The 19,812-nt window shown below is 42.8% G+C and overlaps 1 protein-coding gene across 1 annotated transcript in view; it reads right to left on the bottom strand.

The window, feature by feature from the left end:
• LOC122789982 (interleukin-13 receptor subunit alpha-2-like) overlaps nt 1–19,812 on the bottom strand; it is a 764,082-nt gene that overhangs the window by 90,551 nt on the left and 653,719 nt on the right. The window contains exon 9 of the mRNA XM_044057489.1: nt 7,923–8,101. Within this exon, the coding sequence (XP_043913424.1) occupies nt 7,923–8,101 (179 nt within the window). The remainder of the gene's footprint in view (nt 1–7,922; nt 8,102–19,812) is intronic.

Below are 19,812 nucleotides of genomic sequence, written 5' to 3'. Positions count from 1 at the left end.
GTAGTGAGGGAAAACTGAGCGGGGACCATACTGGTTGGAGGAGATCTGCAAAAACCAGTTGTAGCTCCCTCAGTCTACCAGACAGGTCATAACACCTATATTGCTAAACAGATAGACAAACATAACACTAGTGAGGAAACTCTTATCTACTGTTCCCTTTTAGTTGCACTAAATGTTTTTTATGGATGGTGGAACAGAGATATGGCTATATGGGACTGGGCCAGTTAAGGACCGGGGGTGTTTGGTCTTTTCTTAATTTCTTGGATGTTTAACTGTAGAAATAGCCAATGTGGAAGTTAGATTGCAGGAGTTTTACAGCCCTCTACAGGTGCAAGTGGGGAAGTGTGTGCATGGTGAAAGACAGGATGGGGGATACAATGCGCAGGTAATGGGTTCGGTCCAAGTGGTCTTTGCTAGCAAGTAGTACACTTTACATAGGTACCATTCAGCAATAAAACAGGTATGTATTTAGTTAACCCTAACCTTCACAGCTCTTTTCAAGTAAAATATCCCTTTAGAATGGAGGGAGGGTTTGCCAGTTTGGGAGATGTAGAAGACTTTGGGTTCAACTTGGTGGGAAGGCAGGTAGTTCTTTTAGAGTGGACTTGCTGTCATCATGCAAAGACTGCGTGGACAGCCAGGTGGCCAGGATGGGGAGAATCCTTGTTATAAAAAATATTGGCAAAAGACAGTCAGTGTCCTGTACAGCACAATGTGCTGTTGGTGGTGTTTTTCCAAAGACGCTGTGCTTTTCCAACTAGAAATTCCTGAGCTGATGGCTTACTGTCCAAGTGGCTTTCCCAATGATAACACACTCAGGGAAACAAAACAGAATGCAGTACAAGGCACTTGATAAACTGATCACTTATGGCAGGCTGCATTTTATCAGTTTGTAATCAATAATTTCCAAAACAAAAAAGGAACAAAGGTACTGAAGATGTCACAGAACACAGAGAACTTCAGGTAGCTGAGATAAGTACATTATTCTGACAGTTCAATGATGCCTAGGGAGACTTCATGAACAGGGCAACCTGATGAAAAAGTACAGTCCAGCATACAGAGTACAGATCTTTTTGGAATTTTTTCTGGCTTTGTTTGGACAGGTGGCAGTATAAAATGTCAATGAACAAAGGCACATTATTCATGTCACAACAAGAAATGATGTACTACAAATCTTTATAAAGTCAAGAGAAAGCATTTAACCAAGGTGATGTGTTAATAACTCTACATAATGGAAATGTAACAAGCAATATTTAAAGGATTTCATCCATTTTTAGAAAATAAAGTGATTGACATAAATGAAAGTATAAAAATGGGAGAAACCAGGTTTAGAACTTAACATAGCATGTTATGGATTACTGGTTCAGACAGTCTAATGTACCTTGCTGCTTCTCTGAATCGTGAGGATGCCTGTAAACAGAACCTTTTTAGGGCCTTGGGTATATTTTCCTCCCTAGCAGGTATATGCTTAGAGGTCCTTTGCTTGCAAAGGTCTATATGTTGTTTGCATTATTTTGTTGTTTTAAGAAGTGCCAAATTAGGTTTGTTATTTTAGATACACCGATACAAGATTAAAACATTTTTTAAGAATTTTCTTAAAAGTTCATTGGCAAATTAGAAATGACTGACATTCAAGTATAATAAGAAGTTATGTACTCACCATAACATTCCATCTGAGTAGGTGGCTTCATTTGTCTGCAACCTGTGTGGTCTTGGATCCAATATCGGATCTGAGTCGGCAACTTGTTTCATAGCTAATGGATTCGAGCTCCTAGCTCCTCCCTCACCCATAATCCCCTGCCAATCCTCCATGACCTCAGATCAAGATTGCCCCCTCTATAGATATCCAAAAAGGGTATTCCAATAAACAACCTACATAGATCCATTCTGAAGGTCAGGGGGAAGGAAGGGGGGATGGTTGCAGACAAATGAAGCCACCTACTCAGATGGAACATTATGGTGAGTACATAACTTCTTAATCTGAAGTAGGGACTTCATTTGTCAGCAACCTGTGGGACAGAGTCCCCAGCTACCTGAATCTTGGGTGGCCATCATGGAAGGATACTGCGGAGCACCACAGAGCCAAAGGATGCTCTCACTCTAGAAATTATGTCCAGTTTGTAGTGGTTAATAAAGGTAAGAGATGAGGCCCAAGTGGCTGCCGAACAAATATCATCCAAAGGAACTGTAGATTTGAAGGCAGCAGAAGTAGAGATGGAATGAGTGGAATGTGCGCGAACTCCTTCAGGTGCGGGTCTCCCAGAAGCTTGGTACGCTAAAAGAATACATTGGGAAATCCAGCGTGACAAGCTGATTTTTGAGACTGATTTCCCCAAATTGAATTTGGCAAAGGAAATGAACAGCTGGACGGATTGCCTGTGACCAGCAGTCCTATGAGTATAAAAACGTAGCTGCCTATGAACATCTAATGAGTGCAGCTTGTACTCTCCTTTATTCTGATATTTAGGAAAGAAGACCGGTAGATTTATGGATTGATTTATATTGGTTTCTGATGCTATTTTGGGAAGGAAGGCGGGATTGGTCCTGAGGTACACTCTGTCCGGATGAAAAATTAAGTAAGGAGGCTTCACAGAAAGGGCTTGAAGTTCCGAAACTCTTTTCGCTGAAGTAATGGCTACAAGGAATGCTGTTTTCCAGGACAAGTATTTGAGATCCACTCAAGCGGCAGGTTCAAATGGGGTGCAGTTAGGGCTTGAAGAACCAGTGAAAGATCCCAAGGGGGTACGGCTTCTTTGATAGGGGGTCTGAGCAAAAAAGTACCCTTGAGAAAAAAGTACCCTTGAGAAAAGTTTTACACAATTTGGCCAACATCAAGGGCCCTGTGTCATGTCCCACATGGTAATGGGAGATGGCTGCCAATTGTACTTTGACGGTTGAGCAACTAGTGCCTTCCTGAAAGAGTCCGGTTAGGAAGTCTAGTATGGATGGAAGAGGGGCCGTAAAGGGATCTAGATTAGGATGCTCCGCCCAGACGGAAAAACGTTTCCATTTAATGCAGTACACTTTCCTGGTGGAAGGTTTATGCGCTGCCACGAGGATGGCTTTGACTGGTGAAGAGATACCGGGAGTCCTAACTATGAGTGGAACTGGAGCAACCAAGCTGTCAGCTTCAGACTGTCCAGATTTGGGGTCGACAAGCCAGATGGATGGGAGATTAGATCCGAACTGGGATCCAGAATCCAGGGGGGATTCACTAGGTGAGACCACAGGTAAGGGAACCAAGTTTGCCGAGGCCAGAATGGGGCAATGAGGATCATCCTGCTCCCCAACCGCGAGGCTTTCTGTAAGAGCTGTAGCATTAGGGGTAGAGGAGGATAGGCATAAAGTAGACCGGGTGGCCAAGCATGCACCAAAGCATCTCTTGGGGTTTCCCCTGGAGGGGGAATCCGAGCGAAGAAATTGTCGCATTTGGTGTTTGAGGGAGAGGCAAAGAGATCGCAGCAGGGGTGCCCCCATATTGCGAATATCTGCTTCGCTACTTGTGGGTTGAGAGACCACTCATAAGGGGAAAGAATGGTGCGGCTGAGTTTGTCCACTAGGATGTTGGCCCACCCCGAAATGTGCATTGCATTCAGAAAGCGGTTGGTGGAAATCGCCCATTCCCACACTCTTATGGCTTCGCGGCACAGAGGTTAGGACCTGGTTCCCCCCTGTTTGTTGATGTACCAGACAACAGACATGTTGTCTGACTGAATTGCAATAGTTCCTACGGGGAGGAGATTCTGAAGTGCTTGCAACGCGTACAGCACCGCTCTCATCTCCAGAACGTTGATATGCAGGGAGGTCTCTGTATCGTTCCACATGCCTTGGACTGTCCTGCCTGAATAATGCCCCCCCCACCTGAGGCGGGAGGTGTCCGTGGTCACCGTGGTGAGAGGGGGAGGAGTGCAGAAGGGTCGGCCCGTATGAAGACCTGGAGCATGAAGCCACCATAACAGGGCCCTCCTGCAAGCCTTGCTGATAGCGATGGGGTGATGGAGAGGAAAAAACTGAAAGGACCATTGCACTAGAAGGGTCCACTGCAGTACCCTCATGTTCAGGCGGGTGCATGGAAGGAGCGTTATCGCTGCCGCCATGGAGCCCAGCGCCCTCAGGACCAATTCCGCCGGTGGGGCTTCTGACTGAAGGATGGCCCGCACATGAAGTTGCAAATTCCATAGTCATTCCGAAGTTGGGAAGGCTCGTAGATATCTGGTATCTATTCTGGCTCCTATAAATTCTATGACTTGTGTCGGAGCAAGGAAAGATTTGTCCGCATTGATCGTGATGCCTAATTGGAGGGCTAGGCAGAGAAAGTAATCTCTGGCTGAGCAAAGTAGATGCCTTGTTGGGGCGGTCAGGAGCCAGTCGTCCAGGTACGGGAAGACCTGCATTCCCTGTAGTCTCAGGTGGGCCGCTATCACTGCTAACACCTTGGTGAACACCCTGGGGGCTGTGGTGAGGCCAAAGGGAAGGACCCTGAACTGGTAGTGACTGGCTCCCAGCCAGAAGCGGAGAAACCTCCTGGATCGTCTATCCATTAGAATGTGGTGGTACGCATCCTTGAGGTCTATAGAGCACATCCAATCGTTCTCCCGTAGGAGAGGGAGAATAGATTGAAGAGTGACCATTCGGAATTTTTCCTTGGTTACCGACAGGTTCAAATGGGAAAGGTCTAGAATTGGTCTCAAGTCCCCCGTCTTTTTTGGCACCAGAAAGAACCTGGAGTAGAACCATAATCCGAGCTGGTCTTGGGGGACGGGCTGGATGGCACTTTTTCCTAGCAGCTGGTGGATTTCTGCTGCTGCAGCCTCCCTCTGATTGGGTGGTACATCGGGGAGGTTCCTGATTTTGGGGACATGAAGCATTGGAATTTTGTACCCTCTGGGTATAATTCAAAGCACCCAGCGGTCTGACGTGATGGACTCCCATGCCGTTAGGTGCTCCGAGAAGCGCCCCCCGACTGCCTCCAGAGTGGAGCAGCTGGGCAACACTTCAGGGCTGCTGCATGGGCTGGTCAAAGAAGGATTCTCTGGACCCAAAGTTCCTGGGAGCCCCTCTGCCCCTGGGTCGGCGTCCTCCCTGTCCTCCTCTGCCATGGAAGGACTGGTTGTCCGGAGAGGGTTGGGAATGTTGCGATTTCCGGAACCACATCTTCTTCTGACCCTTTTGGTTCTTCAAAAAGGACCGCTGGGGAGCAGAGAAGCGGACACAGACAGCAGACAACGTCTTCCCATCCTTCTCGCTCTGGACTAGCGTCTCGCAAACTGTTTTGCCAAACAGGGCAGAACCATCGAAAAGGGCATTCGGCAAAGGACGCTTTAAAGGGCTCCACAATGCCGGAGCCAGGCCTGATGTCTCATGACTAGGCCCGCTCCGCCAGCTCTAGCGGCTCCCTTGGTGGCGTGGGACAATAGCCGCATAGAGGTATTCGAGATGGATCTCAGAGTGGCCATTCGGGTGGAGTACAACTGTTTGTCCTCCGCCGACATGGACTCGGGGGGGAGGCAGCGTATTCTTTGATAAGATCCCGCTGCATCCTGATGACTTGTGCCATATAGTTCAGGGACCTTACCGAAAAGGTCGCTGAACTAAAAACTCGCTTCCCTAAGCGATCCATCGAGTGGGACTCCTTGCTTGGTGGATGGACTGAGGGGCTCTCCTGAGGTAGTTCCCTCTTCGTGGCTGCCGCCATCAACATGGCATCTATGGGGGGACCCTTGCTCCAGTGGGACCGGTCTGCGGGGGGGTCTCAGTATCCTGTCCGGGCATTTAGGGACTGGCTCCACGGTGTCCGGGTCCTTCCACACCCTGGTGATAATAACGTCCACCAGGGGGTCGGCCGGAGGGGACACCCAAGAGGTAGACGGGCCTGCTTCGAATGCCTTCAGAAACACAGACTCGGAGGAAGCCTTGAGGGCAGACCACCCACCTCTGATCCTAAGCATTTCCATGATGTCTCCAAAGGAGACATCCTCAGGGGGTGATCTTGGGGAGCCTTCCCCTTCATCCAAGTCCATGTCCTCGGTTAAGGACTCAGGGGAGTCCACGTGCCTCCTCTTACACTTGTGCTTGCGAGGTGCTTCCTCGGGGGGGGCTGTCCAAGGAGGTCTCGCCAGCAACATCCTGTTCCAATGGAACAACCTGGGACATCGAAGCAGGCTGTCCCTGTGGCCGGGTGATGGAAGCCTGGCCCAGCAGAGAGGGAGTGCAGGGTGGAGCCGAGACAAGGGCCGGCGGTCCAGATGCTCTCGACAGAGCCCTCTCCACTACATCGAAGGTCAAGGGGGAACCGCTCTCCCTGGCCTCCGAGAGCCGACTCCCACTCGGATCCGATGAAGGGATCGGAACCGGCGCCGAGACAGTCAGATCCGAAGGACCAGTGTGCTCCGACCTGGATGGAGCCGAAGGCACACTGAATCCCTCGGATCCGAAGCTCGGCCCACGGCTCTGAGAGGTCGGATCCGACAGACTCGAGGGCAGGGTGAGATCCAAAGTACCAAGTACTGTCGGCTCCGACGCTGCCCGGCTCCGAATGCTCCGAACCCGGGAAACGGGTCGGGGAAGCAGCAATTGGAGCAAAAAAGGGCATCAAGGTCCCCCTCGAAGGGGGGGGTAGGCAAGAGCACTCCCATCTGCAGCTGGGCCTGGATGAACCTTCGCATCATCCGGTCCAAGTCTGCATCTGACATACTGTAAGTTGATCTCGATGAGGCCACCGAGGCAGGCCTGGAATGCCGCCTCGATGACCTCGATGGAGATCGGGCCTCCTCCTCCTCGGGTCCTGGGGAGAAAGAAGGAGATCTGAGCCGAGGAGGAGGAGACCTAGAAGCTGTGGAGGGAGAAGCCCGCTTAGCCGGCGGGGCCGAAGTGGAGGCCTCAGCCAGCCGCTTGTGGTGCTTCTCCCTCCTGGCCTCCCTGTCCTCCGGCGCTTTAGCGGGAGTTTGAGTCCTGGCCGAAGGATGGGGGGCAGGAGCGGCTATCACCACAGGCTGTGGTAGTGCCACGGGAGGAGCCGGGGCCGGAGTCGAGTCTGGGGGCAAAAGTCCCACCAGGACCAGCTTTGACCTCCGCTCTTTCAGTGCCCTGGGGTTGGACGGTGCATAAATGGTACAGCCTGAGGAGAGGTGTTCAACCCCAAGGCACCGAACGCACAGAGTGTGGCCATCAGCCGGGGAGAGCTTATGGCCACACTCGGTACATTTTGAAAAAATGGCTTTTGGGGCCTCTACCATACTGAGGGAAAAAAAGTACTACACAAGCACACAGGCCCCAAAACAATAACACACACACACTCACTAATGACCAGCGAGGGGAGGGAAAAAAACTATGTAAAAGGTACAAATAATAAAGGGAGCCTAACACTTACACACTGTTTTAACTTTATAGACAGAAAGGAATGAAGAAAATACACTTATCTGAATAAGTCGCTAAGAGCTCTGAAAAACCCAGCTACTCGCAAGCGCGGCAAACTAGATCTGAGGTCATAGAGGGTTGGCAGGGGATTATGGGTGAGGGGAGGAGCTAGGAGCTCGGCTCCATTAGCTATGAAACAAGTTGCCGGCTCGGATCCGATATCGGATCCAAGACCCCACAGGTTACTGACAAATGAAGTCCCTACTTCAGATCTCAAAGTTTTCAATCAGTCTCGTCTCGTGTTGCCTTTTTGTCATTAAGCATGTCAGTGTTTTGCTTCTTTAAACCTCTAGAGCACATCAACTGTTGGTAAAACAAATATGTCTGAGAACTCATTTTTTCATCTGATTCTGAAGAACTGTTTATCCATCTGATTCAGAAGAAGTTACATCTAAAATATATAGTCGCTGTGCATACAAATATTGCAACCTCAAAAATGAACCACACAGCAATAGCCACTGAAAAAGAATTTATTCCTCTAAAGAGAGGAAAATATTGCAACCTACCTATTTCAATTATTTGTAATATTTGGAAGGCAGGATTTACTTTTGAATCTTCACCAAAGACCTCCAAGCACATTTCATCAACGTCCTCCATTTCGCCTTTATCTAAATGACATCCAGTGACTACATCTCCAGTAGTGATAGGATGTGAACAGTTTTGGATGCTGGTCAGTTCTTTATGCCTATAGCAACAAAAATAAATTACACATAGGTTTAGTTTTCTGGTGTTTGTAACTAACATCTCATCTACAAGAAGGTCTACGAAATCAGATCTGTAGACTGGAAAAAGGTCCAAAATACTAAGGAATCAGAATTTCTGCTCAAAACTAATTCTGTGGTTAGTTTTTTGATCTTTGCTTTAAACAAATACGACCAACATATTCATATTTTGTCACTGGCATTACTTAATACATATCAAACAATAAGTAGAAATGCCAATTTTTGTCATAAATCATGGACCATTTTTGATTTACAACATTACTTTATGTTGAAATCTGGGAAAATGCCTGTTTCTGTAATAACCCCCCCCCAAGAAACCACTCATTATAGAATGTTTAATCTATTTTGTTTTGTAAATATATATTAACAAATTGAAAACACTTGCATAACCCTCAATTAAACATATGACACATGACATTTACAATACAAGGGATATTGAATAAGTCTTTGAATCTCCAAATTACTTAGCCATCCTGCAAGAAGGCTGGTCTCAAATAAATGGTGCCAAAATCATGGATGGAAACTAAGTGCCAAAAATGCATTGCTGTATCCTTTGGGAAGTCATCTACCCCAGGGACCTACCTCACTGGCAACATGTCCCCAAGAGTTGACCCAGTTGTTCAGGATTTGGGAAGTTATGTGGACAGTGACCTAACTTTTGACCAACACATGTCTATTGTAAGAAAATCCTTCTATATCGCACAGCTTATAAACCAAAGGACTGTGTCTAGAGAATGGCATTCTCCCCCTTTACATAGCCATCATTAAGCCAGTCACTGAATACAATACCCCTTTTGACATGTATCTTTATAGACACATACAACAACTGATTGCCCACTGAGATATCTTAAGGATACATGTCCTAAACAACATGTCCTTCGTGGACTCACTCAAAGCCCTGTTACTATACACAATATCCTACAGACTGCTAAAATGTGACTAGTGTCTGGCATGTAAGGCATTTTCCGACCCATTACCAACAGATTTACTGCATATCAGCATGTCAAATGGCATCAGAAATACTCAGTTTATAGATCTAAACCTCTTCTGCAACATTGACAGAATGGTTTGGAGGGACAGGTATATTTTGCAGAGGATACTGTTGTTGTGGAACATAATCCTCATTCACATAATCCAAAATTCATCCCTGCCACTATTCAAATCCAACTTAGATTTAAGGATGGAAAACAGAACATTTACTCCCAAACTGCCTCCTGTACTACTAATGGACAGTGGCAGCTCCTAATTGCTTTATCCCATGCATGGGGCCCCTCAAATTATCTGTGGTATGATCCCAGCTATTCTCATTAGGGGTAGTATAAAATTACTGACCATGGATGGGTAAGGCCAGTCTATAACCAAATGGGATATGTTATTTCAAGCATAAAATGGGAATTTGGCTAGGCTTAAAATGGCTCAAGGGCAACCAGCCCAGTACATACTTAAGAACCTATAATACATTGCCAGGATGTCAAGTACTGATATCACATATACAAGGCAGAAAGTAACATTACTTTGAAATTTTAAAATCAAAATATTTAAGGATTTTTTGTCAGGATAGAGCACCAGTTCCAGTGAATCATTTTCAAACTCCGTCCAGGAGAAGAAAAGTTCACTGAAATCAAGAGTAAATGCTTGAACTGTCTGACAATCAGTTTTGCCTGGGTATCTTTACAAAGCTATATTCATTTATGTACCATAAGCTGCTTGATGTTGCTCCAATATCTCCTACCTTAAGTCTTCCTAGTACAATCCCCAGGGCTGACACCAGCACAGCCAGCAGAGGGTTATAAGGAGAAACACGGAGCAGAGCAGCATCACATAACTGGGAATTTGTCAGTATGCCATAAGTGGGCATGACTGCTCAATGGCATGTGTGTATGCAATTTCTGATTACAACTTAAGTCCTTTTTTGGTTGTTTCTGCTCTTGTGGCTGAGCATCAGCTGACCCCCCCCCCCAAGATCTGCCCTTCCACATAAAGTCTATTGTCCTGTCATTTCTGACCATGCTCAGAGCCAGTAAGAAGTTAGTGGCACCTTAGGCAGCATCATATTTCCTGCATGGACATTTTTCCAGTAATCTACCTTCCTCTCCCTTTGCATGCAATTGTACAGCCCAAACCAGCTGTGCAATGAGATGCGACAGTGTTTCATCCCACATCCATTACAGCTCAGACAGTGTTCCAGTCACCCTTTGGACAATGTCCTCAGTGTATCCCCTGCCTCCACTTAGATTAACCAAAAGGCATGTCAATATTCACACCATCCACCTAAGATAGGCAAATCCATCTTCCCCTTGCACCACAGACATCTGAGCCAAGCATTGATCCTAAGTTTCCTGGACCACAGTCACAGCTCAATTCCTCTACACATTGTAATAAGCTAATTCAACCCCATTTAATTCTGATCATACTTATTGCAATTCCCAATTTTATAGTGTTAACTATAAATGAAGGATGTAAACATTTTATAGTGTAAACCATAAATGAAGGATGTAAACATTTTATAGTGTTAACCATAAAAGAGGGATGTAATATTGATTGTTTTAAAATTGCAGTGTCATGAGAGTTGGATAGGTAAGGGTTAACAAGATTCCTTTTTAATTCCTTTTCAGTTTAACTACTTAATTGGGAAATGGAATAAGTATACAAGGAGATTGTTTTTGCATGTTTTTTTTTTTTTATGTGATGATGTCCTACTTTATGCGGACAAAAATGCAGTGATATAGTTAAGTGTTAATAAAGTTTAGTACTATTGTCCTCTCAGGTTTTTGACTGTTATTTAAAAAATCCAGTACAACCTTTTTCATGTTTATCTTGGAGTACAGCTTTAGAATAATGTCATATGCATTTTTCTTTGAAAGAACAAAAAACATTTTCCAAGAATATTAGACTTTCTCACAATTACATACACAGAGAGGAGGAGTGGGCCAAGCATGAAAGTATCTTTAAGGTTTAAGACTGCGATTATATCCTTTAGTCGACTGGGTATGCATACACACAACTAGAAGAGCTAAAAGCTATGCTAAATGGAAAAATATAAAGTATATTTTTGTAAAGCAAAGAAAATAGTCCAGCTGTGAACTCTTTAAATACTTATGGAGGGAAGGCTTATTATACTTCACATTAGATGTCTCAGATGGTCATGCTATCTTGCAAGATTAAAATAGTGTATTTTGTGCCCTTCAAAGTTGCTCATTCAAAAGAAATTCATAGTACTGATGTATGAAAGTTCCCTGCTTACAACAATGGAGAAAGAAATGGCATAGAAGGAAGAAGATATGATTTTGGAAGAAACAATGAGGCAGATAGATTTGCAGCCCAACATGAAAACTGCAATGATGCAGACAAGGATTTTTTTTTACTTAACACGAAGGGCACTGGGAAAATATTAGAAGAATATTTCTCGACTTGTGAATCATCACAGTTGCTGGTTAGGTATATTAAAATTACTTGAGGTTTGTGAATTTACTATTTCTGAAATCCTTTATAATGAATATAATGTGAAGTAGCCAATAAAGTAAAAGGCGCAGGATGTAAATGACAAAGCAGTACAGACATTTTGGGTAATTAGAATATTTTGATCAAGAGTTAGTAACATTAGAAGATAAGGAATGGATGAAGAATTTAAGGTTGACTGGATTATCTGAAAATGACAAAGGGGCAAATTGTTAGATTTTGTCAAAAAATAGATTGCACACAGAGTTTGCAAAGGAGTTGCCGGAGCTGAAACAGCATACAGATTGCCCTAAACTTTAAAAGAAAATATAGCAAACAGAGAACACATTTTTTGTACAATTTATGTCATGGTATTAGAAGGAGCAAATTCTGTGTTAATTATGGCAGCTGGGGAAACGATGTTTGGGAGAAGGTCGACCAGTGTTTTTAGACCACAGTTGTTATGACACTACACTGAAGTAGACGTTACTGTTTATGGAAGGATCGATGAATACTGAAGAGAAATATAAACCGATGTTTTTTTTCTAGTGGGTTTGGAAGTATTCTTCCCAGGTGGCAGACAGGCATTCCCAAATATGAAGATGGTGATGAAAAAAACTGAAAGAACTTAACCAATAATGATGCTGAGGAAACGGAAGAGTTCATCTCTACTGAGGTGACTGATAATGAGTACTGTGGAAGTTAAAGGACAGAAGCAAGACGGACAAAGGAGAGTTTACATATGCTTAATGGGTGGATGGTGATGGTCCAAATAAAAACTTCTTATGAACTTGATTGATATAATCACAAAATATATTACTAAAAAATTAAAATATGTTTAGGCAAGATTTTCTTGTTGCGCATATTGACAATAGAAAGAAAATATAATCATTTTTCTTTGCAAAGTGATATTAACAGTGTCAGTTTGGAATCTGGATCTGTTGACCACTTAACCGATTTAACAGATTTAAATCTTAATTTATGAATTGATGAAGAGACTAAAATATTTTAAATATTATGAAAGTGATTTCATTGCTTTGTTTTAAAGTATTCCGAATGTCTTGCATCTGACATGGAAAGAGTGTTGAAGTGCCTTTTGTGGCTCAGAATACAAATTCTATATGCTACATTAGCATTTATAACAATGAATAGACTATATTAGAAAGCCAGTGATGCAAATGTTTTTTTTTCCTCCAACATTTTTTCTTTGCAATTGATTAACATGTAATATCTTTAACACAAATATATTTGTCGATGTCCTTGAGAGGAGATTCCTTCGACAAAAGGAGGGACAAAATTTGTATAGGATTTATAAGCACTGTGTTACAAGTCTGTTTATAAATCCATCATTTCTCATTCATGAAAAATGTTGCTTAAAGAAGTTTGTTCAAACATTGACTGCAAGTTTAGTCTAAATGAATATATAATACTGCAAAGAGTTTACTGATAATTTATATTATAATTATATGACAGTTATGATAAGCAATCGAGGGCTACTAAGGAAGAGAGAGAATTCCTGAATGTGGGGCTGTGCTCACAAATTTAGATGAAGCATAACTATTCTTATTAAAATTTCAGTCAGTCAAAGCAGATAAGTGATGAAACGAGAAGTAACAATACATTCAAGCTGTATTATAAGGTTGAACTAACATGCCTAAAAATATAATGCTGTACGATCAAAATTACGCGAGTGATAGAGATGGATACACTTCTTAAGGACTGATCTACCTACAAGCATTTATATGGTGGACAATAACGTGTGTGAGTTGTGAAATGGTAATAAAACACAAAGTCTTTTTGGTACTTCCCTACAGCTGGAGGTATACTGAAGCAAGCAAGCTACCACTTGGCTTTCTCTGACCCTTGTTTGGGGTCAATGAGGAGTCTGAGGCAACTCAGGGAAGCATCACACTGTTGCTGTAAATGTTTTTTTTAATGCACCTTTATTCTTCTACTTTTAAAGTGAATATTTTCTGCCTCGATGGAGCAGTGTTGTCACACCCTTTGAATGACCATTATTGCCTGCTACTAAAAAATATTAGGAACTCAACACCTACACATTCAGGATGTCAGCCTACAATCTCCCTGTAAAAAGCACTGCACAGTGCACACTTAAGCTGTGTTAGAAAAAGACCTTTGCCAAATTATCACCAGAGTACTGCAACAAACTCCAAAAAAAAAAAAAAAAAAAAAAATCAGATTACCACATTTGATTATCTTCAGAAATCCCTCACAGATCACACCAAAGAAATCCCTGTGTCATTGCTTTAACAATCATGATTAAAATCTGCATTCCTACCTTTCATACCCTTATATCTAGTTAGTAGTTTTATTTAATTCCTACAGTCCTGCCTTTAACTGACCAATTTTAAATCTACAGCCCTACTACTGTTTGTTTATCCTAATTTATATTTCTAATACCGCACCCTTTTCCTGGGACTACTACAGCCTCTTACTGCATGGCTACTATTCTTTCTACTTCTGCTAGTCCCTTCAGTCTATTGTTCCTCTTCCTTAGAGCTTTTTTACTAGTTTTGCACTCTGCCTTCTACTTCTAACATCAGCCTGTAGTAATAACTAGGCAGTCCTCCAGAATTTGCTTCTAGTCCTTTCCTGTGCTCCCTCTTTTAATTATTCCACATATTAGACGATGTTGGTATGTACATGACTTATCTTTAACATATTGTCTACTCTAATTTCTCTGATTTCATTTTTATGTATTATTTATATTTTCTAGTTTATTACATAACTGCATGTGATTATTGCAATGCCTACTTTTTATAAGTTTTGTCATTGTACATCTTCAAGGCCAAGGTTGCATCTGAAAAGGGTGTTTTGACCAGCATCCTTACCTGGTTAACAAAAGTAGAAATAAAATAAAAGAATTCCACTAAAACATTACTGTAATAAAGTTGGATTTTATTTTATACATTTCTGTCTATGGTTTCATTTAATGTTTTAGAAACTCAACAACAGCAGCCATTACTACAGATAAAAAACAATATTTCTGTCACCTCCAGGATAAACATAGCATAACCCAAAGAAATTTTGGGCTGGATTTAATAACCTCCTCCATCCTGGCAAATCTACCACCCCCACCCCAGAGAAACTCATTGGGAAAGATCCAGAAGAAATAGCCAACACTTTTAACTCTTTTTTTACAGAGACCATTCAGTCCCTAGCCAGTCAGCTTACCTCTACTCCCTCATCCGTAACTTTAACTAATGACCCAACTCACCCCTCCTTTAACTTACAACCAATATCTACCTCCTATATTCGTACTCTTTTGAAAAAACTCAAACCTACCACCCTGGCGGCTGACCAACTCCCAGCCGAATACTTACAAATAGCGTCAGATGCCATAGCCTATCCCATATCAATCTTGATTAACAGAACCATAACTGAAACTACCATTCCCTCTATTTGGAAAATCTCTTATATCATCCCTCTTCACAAAGGAGGGACCTCCACGGACACATCCAACTACAGACCCATAGCAATACTGTCTCCACTAGCCAAAATTATGGAACGGTGTGTTCACAAACAACTCCTAAACCACCTTACCCTTAATAGTCTCTTGTCTAACACCCAACATGGTTTTCGCCCCCATCATAGCACAACCACTGCCCTTCTCTCCTTTGTTGACTCAGTCAATAACAACCGCAATAATAAATTAATATCCTCCGCTCTCTTTCTTGACCTATCGAAAGCCTTCGACATGGTCAATCACCAGCATCTGCTCCACACCCTGGAAACCCTACATCTTAGCAACCTAACTATAAGTTGGTTTAATGCTTACCTCTCTGGTAGAAAACAAGCTGTCCAGTGGCAAAACAGGCTATCTGACCTACTCCCCAATAATATTGGTGTTCCCCAGGGCTCTATACTCAGTCCCCTTCTCTTCTCTGTCTTCATAAATGATCTTCACTCAGTCATCCCCAAAGCCACCTGCATTCAATATGCAGATGACTCCACCCTGATCTGCTCCGACGTCTCTCTCACCAAACTCCAAGCTACAACCCAGTATTGTTTTACTATAGTCGAAAAATGGTTCTCAGAATTAAAACTCATACTTAATCCTACTAAAACCAAGTTACTACTATTTTTCCCCTCTGTATCTACCTCCCAAGGAAAAGAACCTCCAAATGCCAATAACACAATCTTCCACGTGATTTCCACCAATGGGACCATCATAGAGCCTGTCTCCTTCACCAAACTACTAGGTGTGACCATTGACCACAAGCTTAAATTTGATATGCACGTCAGCCTAACAATTAAGTCTGTAAACAAGAAACTCGGCTCCATGTATAGAATAAAGAACTTCTTAACTCCACACACCAAACTAACTATTGCTCGCACTCATCTCCTCTCCACCCTTCTATATGCCTCCCCGATACTTTCTTTCCTCAACAAGAGAGAGCTCAATAAACTCTCTACAGCCTATAACCATATAGCCAGATTCATAACAGGAATGCCTTATCGCACCCACCCACTGCCTAAACCTAAAGACATTTGAATGGTTAGAATTCCCCAATATTCTCAAACTCAACCAACTCACTGAGGCATTTAAAATAATTAACCAACCAGACAAAACCCCCTCACTGAGCAAAATACTTACCCCCTACTCCAACCTAACCTGCCTCAGATCATCTAAAAGTGTCCAGGTTCAGACCGTTAAATCTAACAACTCTGGAGGTGATGCTCTCTATGCCAATTCCATTGGAAAGCTCTGGAATTCCCTCCCAAACAACCTAAAACTCATGGCCTCGCTTAATCAATTCAAAAATCACCTCAAAGAATTCCTTAAGTCCCACTGGCTATGCCCCTGCACTAAACCAGACTAACTCCAAATGTCCCGGACCACCTAAGCCTCTTCCCATCCCAGAGTTAACAATTTTCCCCCAAGGCTGCACAATGTAACCATGTTAGATTATCTATATAAGCTCTGTGCCTGTTATCCAACAGTATGTAAAGCCAACTGTTTTTTTTTGTGTCTATATGTTAATAATATTTACTTCTGTACGTATATGAATTGTATCTTCTCTTCTTCTTGGAGCTTTTCTCCCTGGGCCTCTACTGAAAAAGGACATGTATCCAGCTAGACCAGCCCGGTCAACAAATGTAAAATAAAATAAATAAATAAATTTCACATTTGGATCATGCTTCATACTATTAGAACTTTGTATCACATTAACACAAACAGTAAAGCCTGCTATATTCTTGTTAGCATAAATATTAGAAACAGAGATGTAGGTGATATGATGACATAAGGAAATGCTTTTTACAATTTAGCTATTTTGCTTTCCCTGGGGCTGCAGAAACTGAAGCTTGAACAGGGTCAGAGCAAACTTCTATTTTTCCAACCAAAGATTCCAGATCATTCTTGGGATCCCTATGCATTCCCAGGTTATCGGACAGATGAAGTTCCTCCACCATATATTGCATCCACCTTACAGCAGTTCCTGAGGGGAGCTGCCTTAAAGGACAACCTTATAAAATGCCAGAACTACCTCACCAGGGTTTTCATAAATTGGATGAACAATGCCTGTACTCAGTCTCATCACTTACCTCCTCAGCTTTCTTGGATGTACGCATGATCTTAAATATATACCACTTACACCCATAAACACATTTTGCAATCAACTCCAGACTGGATGATGAGGTGGATATAGATTTGTTCAGGAACTTGGCTCTCACTTTATGACTAGAAAGTGGCTTGTTCCAATTATTTTGTCAGACTCATGTTTCTATTGGCAACCACTCATAGGAAAAACCTTGATTTACTTCAACTTTTTCACTACAGCAGGTTGTTGTCCCCACCCATACATGAAAACAGTGCACCCCCTTCTGGAAAAGTCCCATGGCCTCAGTTTTTGAGGGGTAAATTCCCATTTCAGCCACTCTGCACTCAGGTATGCAAAGTGTAATTATATGGTTAAAAAGACAACTTCAGCTGTGATGAGGGATGTCACCTCAAGTTGCCCAAGCCACGCACCCTCCAAACTTCAGCTGCATTTCAATATCCTGTCCATAAAAATCATAAACATGAACATTGATATACTGCTCCATTAATGAAGTCCAACCCCCCCCCAATAAATCTGATTTACTGCTAAGAATATAAACACAAATCTCACTGTTCATACTGGAACCTGATAACATGCAGTAGTAGCCATGGTAGCACACTGCCCAACAGCACTTACCACAACATGTGCCATGGTATGCAGTCATAAGCATACACAAAGTCCACAATAAAAAATATACCAAACTCCTATAGCCCCTCAAACAATCAATCACACATGGCTAAGGAGCGGTCTCATTCTTCCATGGCATAGATATAGTCTGAGTCAATTCTCTTGAATGTAAGGTTCTGCTATCATCCAGTATACTATTCTTCAGAACTATGGGATTCCTCTATACTTTCACATTTCATATAAATTGGGACCATTCCCCAGTTTGCTAACAAAAAGGTATTAGCTTCGCATTCCATACAATGCTGGAAAGATGCATCAGCAAAAGAATCGCAATAGTTCAGTGCCTTCCTCACTGAAAGTTCAATGGCTGGATCATATCCTTTCCTGTGAATGTAATACTGTACAGGCCTCCAAATTCTGTAGTGAAATCAGCCACAATGATAGACCCTAACTCAAAGAATTCAGAAATGCCTGTGACTGAATGGCATGTCCACTGAATTAAAAGTATCCTCAGAATGTTACTTTCAGTTCTAGACATTCAACCAGTGGTGGTCAGACCTTCCATGCCACTGCTTAGCAAACCCAGAGTGAGGTCTTTCCTTCCTCCTTGAGGATACAGACAAGCTTGCTAGGATGTCTTTAAATCTTAACAGACCTGCCTTTATCCATATCCATGGTCTCTCCAAAATCCTCCAGTGATGATGCTTCTACTTTGGCAGCAGCTGTTACTGCAGGCTTCTGGGCTGTCCAGAATAGCCAATGCCTGGAAATCAACTTCAACTTGTCAGTTTTAATTACTGACAGTTCCGAGGATTACCACTGTGGCAGAAAACTACATCTCCTTGCTGGTACCTTTATAAACTGAGGTCTTGAATAAAGCCCATTTAGGATCAGTGTCCCCAGATTTATTCATAGGTTCATAAGGTTGGTACTATGCTATTGGCCTACAAGCCTAACCATAACAATTCCCTGGCTATTTCTTCCACACTATTTACTTCCCCGGACCCCTGTCTAGCAGAGCGACTGACGTGAACGCCGGGGTGAATTTCCTTTCTCCCATCCAATCGTCAAGGTTCCTTTTGAAGAGGGCCAAAGAGGCACTCTGCTTGACCTGTATGGGCAGTCTGTTCCAGAGTCTGGAGAGTCTCTGGGTCAGGAACCTATCCCTCCAGCATGCTTTGTTTATTGAGATGACAAGGTTTAGATCCCTGGAGCGTGTGACTTGAGGGATTGGGATTTAAGTGTAGCATGTCCAACAGCTCTGGGTTTGACATGGCCTTGTATGTTAAGCAGAGATCGCCTCTGAGTAGACTATATGTGACAGAGTAATAGCTGGAATTTTTTAAGGCGGTCAGCGTAAAGCATCTGCTTTAGGCCTGTAATTATTTTAGTGAGGTATTTCTGTGGCCTTTCCAGTTGTTGCAAATGTCTTGAGAGGTACATACCAAACAGTGAATTCTATAATGGGTCTAATGAGGGATGCGTACAGTGGGACAATGACCTCCTTTTTTCTGCATGAAAAGCCCTTAGTAACAAGGTGTGCCACATAGAAGGATTTCCTGACTGTCTACCAGTGAAATTTCCAGCTGCAAAGCCTTCAGTGACAGATTTATGAGTAGCCCCACACCTGCTTGGGGCTTTTCATATGGCACAACTTCAGAAAAAAAAAATAGGAGAGGACACCTCAACTGAGGATACTGGTCCAAAATTTTATGCTATGCATAGATGCAGCCTGACATCTCGCCTATGCATTTCCACTTCCTACAGCTGCTCAAGCTTCTCCACACTGATGTAACATTCTAGTTAAAAAAATCAGTTTCCACAAGTAGAATCAAGGCTCTTAGACTCCGTCTTGCTCTTATCTCACCCATCTAATACTATACCAGAGTCCAAACCCTGAATTTGATGAACCTAATAGGTGGCAAGAATGACTAATATTTAGTCCCCAAATAGCAAAAATAAGTATTTTGATTTAGTGTGCAGCTCTTGTCTCTTATAAATGCTAGCATGACTAGCTATTTTTCTGTAAATAAGTTTGCTTTTTG

Source organism: Protopterus annectens, chromosome 15.part0 (genome assembly GCF_019279795.1).
Source record: "Protopterus annectens isolate FY-2018-M chromosome 15.part0, PAN1.0, whole genome shotgun sequence".
NCBI classification, from domain to species: domain Eukaryota; kingdom Metazoa; phylum Chordata; order Ceratodontiformes; family Protopteridae; genus Protopterus; species Protopterus annectens.
Note: the sequence above shows the minus strand (reverse complement) of the source record. Positions and strands in the feature narration are given on the sequence as shown.